The sequence below is a fragment of the Buceros rhinoceros genome, unplaced genomic scaffold (genome assembly GCF_000710305.1).
Source record: "Buceros rhinoceros silvestris isolate BGI_N320 unplaced genomic scaffold, ASM71030v1 scaffold7767, whole genome shotgun sequence".
NCBI classification, from domain to species: Eukaryota; Metazoa; Chordata; class Aves; order Bucerotiformes; family Bucerotidae; genus Buceros; species Buceros rhinoceros.
The window spans coordinates 9,996-18,396 of record NW_010420360.1 but is presented as its reverse complement, the minus strand read 5'-3'; the positions used below and the strand labels follow the sequence as shown (position 1 = coordinate 18,396).

At 41.8% G+C, this 8,401-nt stretch overlaps 1 protein-coding gene across 1 annotated transcript; it reads right to left on the bottom strand.

Moving 5' to 3' along the window:
* Positions 1 to 205: 205 nt before the first annotated feature.
* LOC104496196 (cytochrome b-245 heavy chain-like) lies at positions 206 to 8,006 on the bottom strand. Its single transcript, XM_010139280.1, has 6 exons — positions 7,938 to 8,006; positions 5,347 to 5,442; positions 3,221 to 3,331; positions 2,644 to 2,728; positions 1,181 to 1,326; positions 206 to 400 (listed from the first exon to the last, which is right to left on the bottom strand). Exons 1-6 carry the CDS (start codon positions 7,980 to 7,982, stop codon positions 206 to 208), a joined length of 678 nt encoding a protein of 225 aa, XP_010137582.1. The 5' UTR covers positions 7,983 to 8,006.
* Positions 8,007 to 8,401: the final 395 nt, after the last annotated feature.

Here is an 8,401-nt window from a genome sequence, read left to right as displayed (position 1 = left end):
GCCAGAGTCTCATAAGGCCTCATGCATGAGAATAACATGGTGCATGTATCAGTGAGAGCCTCTTGGCTCTCAGAGCCTTTATTGGCCCATCGTCACCACCAAAAATAACTGCTGCTTAGTGACCAAAGTCCCGAAACTTCTGTGTGCAGAGGGCTTTGCACTAAGATACGGTAGTTACCACACGTTGTGTGATAAGCGTGAATACTTACCCAGCACCATGGATGACAAGGCCAATAAAGAAGATGACAAAGAGATGGTGGGTGTACCAAAATACTTCAAAATAGGACCTTCGGATGGTTTTGGTGGATGACGTGATGATTAGTATGAGGGCCAGCGTGATGATCACTCCAGTGAGACCAGCCAAGTAGGTGAAAGCCACATAGAGACCCCCCACAGGATTCTGTGAAATAATCACATACGTTGGTCTAAGGGAGGGTTGTATCACAGCAGAGCCAGAGGAAACAGCAGTCTGCCTCGCTCGTCAAATCCTCTACCTTGTTCTAAGTCTTTTAGCCATCCTCTATGAATTTCTGTACCAACAACGCCAAAATCCCACCCCATTTTAATCACGCTGCAGATTTACCTTCACCAAAATAAGTGGAAGTAGAGAGAAACGGTTTTCCACTGATTCATACACCAAAAATCGTTTCTTACTCTGGCACCGCTCAGCAGTACGGGCCTGGGGAAAGAGAACAATTTGCCCAGCTCTGTTAAGAGCTGGAGTCCTACATCCGTGCTGCGGGAGCTAAAAGAAATCTCCCCTTTTCGGCAGCATTGTGCAACTGTGGATCTTGTAACTCATACAGAAACCAGACACTCGGTGTTTCTGACGAATGGGAAAGTTCCTTATATTTGGCGGGTTTTTTTTCTTTTAGCCAGAGCTTAAGCAGCCCAATTTCAAACTTTTGCCTTGATTTCTGCGTACCTTGCTGTGTGCCGTGTCTACCTTAGGCAGAAGACTGCTTTACAGGGTATTTGATTTTACATACTTTAAAATCCCCAGGTGAAAAACTTTACTATCAAAATTTAGCAATGGTCTGACTCACAGATATAGAAGAATGAATTATACAAGGTTTTGTGCAAGATGGTGCACCCCAGCGATAGGCACTCTGCTCAGACAGGCTTACACGGTCATCTAAACAAACGTAGTAAGGACTGGTCACAGCCTGATGTCACTTACCCCAATTTTTTTTCTAAAAAAGTTGACGTAGCTTTCATTTGGGTTATCACCAAGGCTAGAAAGCACAGCTGCCAGATTTCCTTTCTCTTCAACACGGGCTTGCACACTCCACTCTACGTTGAATAAGTGTGCGATGGTGTGAATTGCTAGGAGTGACAGGAGAGAAACAGTCGGGATTGAGCATAAGGCAAGCATTCAGTGGTTTGGGGGTAACATTTCGAACTTTGTCACATTTATCAACTGCAGGTTAAGATCTCTGCCGCTCTCGCCCTGTTCATCACAATTTCAGATCAGTGTCATGTTTTACTGTTAAAGCTTTGCCATCTGTAGTTTAGATATTTGTGGGTGGGGGAAGGAAAGAAGCAAAAGGAAGTTTCCAGCATGACTGAAGGCTTTCAACAGCTCGAGTAACAGTACTCTAATACATGGGAAACCAGAGCATGGGGTGGGCTAAATCATCCGTCAGGATCACCTGGCATTTCTGGAGATGAAACAAGAAGTGAATCTGGATCTGTTTGATGTCACATTTTCTAGTGCTGCTTTGTTCTGCTCTGTTGCTAATAATCACTAATAATGTTCTTGCGGAGCTGGACGTAAACCTAGTACAGCTGAGGTGGTTCACGCTGCTTCCACTGCACGTTAGCACAAGGCTGAAGCCTCTCAACACTTTTCAAATTCTTCCTCCTTTTGTACTCGCCTGCAAAACACATCCTGATGGGCACTGATCTAACACCCCCAAACAACCCCTCTCCGCTGCAGCCCTCCTCTGTGGCCTTAGCTAGGCAGGGCCTGACTGCATTGCTCGGCTCCGTTTCTATGAAGCGCTGGTGAGATTTCAGCCACAGCTCAGCAAGGGAACCTGCTCAGCTCCAGTAATCTACTGATACGAAGACTGGTTTAGGATATAGGATCTATAAGGTACTTAAATTGATGAAAAAAAAAAGATAGAAAACCCTTAGTTTAGGAACTAGGAGCTAAAATATGAAAACATTTCCATGGTCTGTCCAAGTTTTTAAAACTCTTTTATTTCATAATTTCTACTATTTTCTACTCATATTTTTACCATTCTTACTACTATTTTTCTACCATAACTTATATCTACTATTTATCATATCTCATACTATATCTACTATTTGTTTCAGACATGTCAGCTAAGAAGTAAGTGTAAATAAGAATTAAAGCCAGAGTATCTGGTTCTCAGGGCATTGCTAAACACCTTTTATTAACCAGAGTCATAAATGGTGCTGACGGTTGAAGATAAAAGTGTTCTTCCTTATTTATCTTTTGTTTATTTATCAGTTGCAAAATAATATTTGGAAACTGATTGAAGTCTTGGCACATGCTGACTCCTTTCGGTAAATTAAATCAGCTTTTTGTCCATATCCTTAAGAACTTGAATCCCCCCTGGATTCTGTGTAAAATGCACGGGAAAGCAATAAGCAAAGAAACATTTGGCTACCAACCAGTGTGAAGGGCGATCATCCATGCCACCATTTTGTGGAAGGTGAGGTTCCTGTCCAGCTGTCGTCTGACGCGGGTAGAGCAGCACTGGGGGTTTGAAGGAAGCAAGCACGTGAAGACCATTCGTGATGTAGATGCATACTTACACGGACTCAGAGGCCCTGGGTACAACAGCTGGTGGCATTGCTAGTAAAATTCTAGAATTCCTAAGTATAGACAAAAATATTTCCCCCAGTACTTTAGAATATGGGAATAACAGATTGTTTTACCGTGTCCCATTGAAACGAAGTCTGTGATAATGAGAAAAAACTTAACATCCGTGTTGCTTGAATTACCCGAAGAGAAGGAGAAGGGAAGACTCGAAGGAGGCTAACTCAAGGGTAAACTTCTCCACAGAGCTCTAGATACACCACTGGCATATAGACCTCAGTCTTGCCCATAACAAAAGTCCAAGCTTATCTAATTCTTAAAAGAGGACATCCCCAAAGTACAGTGTGTTTGGGGAACTTGCTTGGTATATTTGCAAGGCTGCTTATATTACTATCTTTCATAAATGATGAAATTATTTCTTCATCTTACCGCACTTGATCCTCTGAGGAAGGAGAGCAAGTTTCGACATACTGGCAGCAGAATCAGCATACAATTGAAATTCAAACAAGCTGCAGGGGCCCTTGCCAGGGCCAAAGCACGCTGTAATTGGAGAGATGCGAGTGTTAAATGCATTACCTGAGACATTAGCCAGGACATGGATAGGCACAGATTTCGTTTCTGTATTACATCACGACTTTTCATGACTGTGAGATCTAGAGTTAATTAACAATGTTAACATATCTGAGTAGGCATTCTTTGGCCAAGTCAGAGACCCATATGCAGGCACAATGCATTCCTCCAGAGGGACTCATTCTATTTCAAGCTATGAAATAATACGGTTGTTCAAAAAATTCCCTGTCATATCTGACAATCTATGGCCAAGCGCAGATGCAAGTGGAAGTCGTTAGCAGAGTTTTCTGTCCCAAGGCTGTAAAGCAAGCCTCACTGCTTCGCTTGGCTTCAGCTGGCTGGGGGTTTTGGTAGATAGAAGGTCGGCTTATGAGGGAAGTGGTTTTATGTTCTCTGTTGTTACTAAAGGAAGTCTAGGGAAATTTGTTGCCTCATCTTTTAGGAATATGTTCCCTTAATGTTGCTCATCACATCCTGGATGATTTCAGGTTTTTGGACAAAGAGCGTTTGGAAGGAGGCAATAATGACCATATTAATCCAAACACAATGAAGGGAAGGAAAAGATAATGCTTGCTCTCCTTGCATTGTTTGGGACCCTTTCAGGTTTCAAATCACAGTTACTCACAGTTACTGAGCTCTAGTTATCCAAGCACAGGTCTCTGTGACTTCAAAGGCAACTTCACTGTGATTGCAAAGGACAGAATTCGATCCATAGGTCTGAAGTTGTGCGCAGAATGGGATCTCATGCTTTGTTGAATTACACCATGGCTTTGAAAACCTTTTACAAAGTGCTGTGTTCTGTAATTTGAAGCTTAGACTGATTTTTATGCCTGTGATCAGGCTTTTAAAATAGGTGAACACATGAATTTTCTCTGTCAATTGGTCATGACCCGTGGTAGTGTTGGGAACAAGTTTGTAGGAGAACACACAATGCTGCATTAACTAGTTGTATTATATCGAATAGCCCAGGGTCCAGGATCACCTCACTACTTGGCTACTATTCACTTGCTTGATGAACATGTGAGTGATGATTGCTTTCCAGAGCTAACAGCTTTGTAAACTGTTCATGCTATGAAAAACAACAGCAAGGTGAAATGATGGCACGATAGCTAATGACAATATTTTATTAGTCTTTTGCTTAATAAAGCAGACACAATTCATGTTCACTTTAATTACCAGGAGCGTAATAGTTACCTGAAAACTTCTTTAGAATGGGATCTCTTTGTTTAGCATACCAGCTTTCCATTCAGAAGCACTGGTGTCCTGGTTTTGGCTGGGATAGAGTTAATTTTCTTCCTAGTAGCTGGTAGAACACCTTTGGATTTAGCATGATAATAACGTTGATGACACACTGAGGTTTTAGTCGCTGCAAAGCAGCCCTTATCCTAACTTAGAGATGTTTCAGGTTGCCATGCTCTGCCGGGGAGCAGGTGCAGAAGAAGCCGGGAGGGAGCGTGGCCAGCACGGCTGACCCAGCCTAGCCAAAGGGATGTTCCACAGCGTGGGACGTCAGGCTCAGTGCGTAAACTGGAATCGCTGCTTGGGCACCCATCAGTAAGTGGTGAGCAATTGCAGTGTGTATCACTTCTCTTTTCTTGGTTTTTATTTCTCCCTCTTTTTGTTATATTCTTTTTCATTACTTTTATTATTAGTTATTATTATCGTTATTATTAAATCATATTTTCATTTAGTTATTAAACTGTACTTACTTCAACCCATGAGTTTTACTTTTTTTTTATTCTCCTCCTCATCCCACTGGGATGGAGGAAGGAGTGAGCGAGCGCCGGTGTGCTGTTTAATTGCTGGCTGGGATTAAACCATGACAACTGGACATCTGCCTGCATTCAGTTACCTGTTTGCAAGTGACTTTCTACTCCTGCATGAACGCGGTGATCCAGCCACTTCATCCTGCTTCAGTAAAATAAAACTAGGGGAAAATGCCATGTGGTCTGTCTACGCCAAAATAAGACCTGTTTTGTACTTACGCCAAGGAGTACTCTGGTGTAGAAGAATTTTGGTGGGACATCGTATACAAGGTAGTACCACCAAAAGAGGAAGACGTTTAACCCCAGCCACACGAGCTGAAAGAGAAACAAACAGAGATGTTAGAGATCATACCTCTAAATTTATATTGTTCAGATAATGGTCAGTGAGTTCATTGTGCTCCTGTTTGTAGAGAGGGGCACATTGCAGGCTATGAAATGTCAGCAGGGGTCTGAAATCTTTCTGGTCGAAGCAGGCTGTCCTATGTGCGCACAGAAGTGCAGGAGTGGCAATAAACAAAAATACGGCAATGGGTAGCTGATACTTTTGCATAGCTCAGGGGGTTTAGACACGATTATAATAAGGACTGTTATATAGCAGGTGTTAAGCTAAGCCTGTGAGTCTAGTCAAATCTCCAAACATCATTAAAGGTTGGGGCCTCTTCCCAAGGGCGTTCCTCAGACACAGTAACCCACGTAAGAGGAAGACTTAGGAGCCTTTACAAAGGACAAAAAAGCTTGAGATCTACATGTGAACGGCCTCAATCACACATAGGGTCTGTAGTTGAGTAGGAGGTCTGAAATCAGCCAGTGGGAAATACTCAACACAGGCGCTTTGGCAGTATTTAGACTACCCAAAACTGTGCTGCTTCATAGCTGTACTACAGCATTCTCTCACACTCGCACATCCGATGGTGCAGGGTTTTTTAGTGACAGAGACGTTATTAGCTCTTTTCAAAGTTAACTAAGGCAGCCTCAAGCCAATCTGGCCGAAGAGATCCTAGTGAATCTGGGCATTTGCCCTCCTGGACCTGGCTGACTGATTTCACATCCCACAGCGTGACCCGTCTGTATCAGTGCATGCTCAGTCTAAGCAGATTTACTAGGTGGTGCATGAAACCACAGCAGAGAAAATCTGAGAACTGAGAGAAAACCCAGTCTCTGGTTATAAGCTAAGGGTGCCAGAAACTGTGACATTACAGTACCTCACCCCTCCTGACCCATACTTTTTGCTAGTTCTTTGGCCCAGCTGACACTGTAAAAACCTTGGGATTGGTTTAGATCTTGAAAATGTCTTACCCTTGTGTCATAAATAAAAAAGGGAAATTAAGGGATTTCCATCAGGGTAAGACAGTATGTGGGAAATCCCCAAGTCATCATAAACCCCCCAACCTAATCTCTTAGGATTCATATCTAAAGCAAGAGCTTGCTCTTTAGCTAGGCTCAGCGGAGGCAGCATAGGCCGGGGTTAAGGCTGCCGTATTTCTGTTTTGTGGAGGTACATCAACAGAAATTGTAGCTGGACTGTTTCTCTCAAGCACTGCTCAACCCTGTGCCTAGTCACTGTGCAGTGAAGCTGTAGAGGACGGTGCAGAACACTTTCATAATGCTTCCAGTGAAGGGTCCTTTTAGCTGATTTCTTTCTCAGTGACTTCTTTAGTTTCCTTCCCTGTTAACTGACCTTCTTATGGCTTTAAAACCAAATTTCTTATTTGAGTAAAAGAAGGGTCTCTTACAAAATTCTTTTAATATTTCTGTTCTGTTGGGAAAAAAAAAAAACAAACAAAACCCACAAAACCAAACAAGCCAGAATTCACCTCTTGGCATTTTCAACTTCCTCAAGTCACTGAAGGTGGCTGCAAGCAGAGTTAACTGCTTTTCAAAGCACTGAAGTGACAGGATTATGTTCCTAAACTGTAGCTTCACATCTACAATACAAGTATTGATGATTCATAGCAGCAGAAATACCTTTTTGCACACAGATGTTTACATTGCAGTCACCACAATACTTAAGTTCTATGTCTTCTTTTTCTTTCAGTATTTACATCTACTAACCCCATCTGGCAAGAATACCTTAACTGGGATCACTTTTTGGTGTTTGATATGTGTTTTTATATTTATATATATAATAATTGTGTAACTATATCTCTTGTAACACACTGTGAAATGAAAAAAAGAAAACACTGAGGTAGTAACTCCTCTCTAAGTTTTCTCCCGGGAGGACTGCCTTGCTTTATGCTTTATCACTTTTAAACGCGACTGGGATTTTCAGTGCTTTTAAATCTTGCTCAGAATTAATATAACCTACTTTCACAGCCACTCTGTGCAAGCTATATACAGACTCAATTCAAATACTAGCTGTCTTAAAGAAGAATTAATAAATCTCTGCTCTGAGTACTGGACTCTAATACCAATTTTGTACCATAGAGACACGGTGCTTTCATTTACACCCACTTTTGTTTATAGAAGTGGAAGGAAGGGTGGTGGTTGTAGTCGCTTTCTCTGTTGAAGCACGTATGGTTAAGTGAGATGCAATGTTGTTTGTTTCCCTTAAGTTACAGTTGCATCCAAATGAGTAAATATATCTGACAAAACAAATGGAAGTTAACAAACAATCCTTTCTCAGTTGATAACGAACTTACAGCAATCGAGATACCAGACAGAGCTCCTTAAACATTATTCTCTTGAAGCATTTCACTGCACCTTTTATGCTGCCCGAATTTCAGCATAATCAGATGCCTCATGCTCTGGCTTAGTACAACTTTCTGCAGAAGTTTTTACTAGACACGAATCACAACAGAAATTGTACTTACAACAACGAAGATGGACAGTCCTTCATTCTCCACCCAGTTGCCCATGACTGCCTGAGATGAGCGTGCACAACAGCCCCGTTCTTTCTGGCACAACCTCTATGTCTTCTCTCATAAGGAAGTGAGAGCAGAAGCTTGCAGCAGCCTGTTTCCTTTCTCATTCATTTAGGAAATAAGTTAACCATCAAATCGTGGTCATAACTCTTGTTCAAAGATGTTTCTGTCATCTTTATATATAACCTTTCATAACTCAAAATATATAAATTGTTGAAATAAATAGACTAATTTTTCCTTGTGATACAGAGGACAAAATAAGTAACACAACTGGTCAGCTTTTCTGCTAGACTATGTATTGCCATTTCCTATAGCTTTCAATGCTGAAATATAAGACAGAATGCACAGGAGAGTTCTCTCTCCCCAGCCTTGTTTTTTCTGATCACCTCACATCTGAGTTGCTGTTCCTGCTG

What these genes read in the sequence shown, in the direction of transcription:
- LOC104496196 (XM_010139280.1), bottom strand. Translation starts at nt 7,982, where the DNA reads ATGGGCAACTGGGTGGAGAATGAAGGACTGTCCATCTTCGTTGTT. An exon ending in GACTGTCCATCTTCGTTGTT is followed by an intron (nt 5,443 to 7,937) that starts GTAAGTACAATT and finishes TTTCTCTTTCAG; the next exon opens with CTCGTGTGGCTGGGGTTAAA. An exon ending in ACACCAGAGTACTCCTTGGC is followed by an intron (nt 3,332 to 5,346) that starts GTAAGTACAAAA and finishes CTCCAATTACAG; the next exon opens with CGTGCTTTGGCCCTGGCAAG.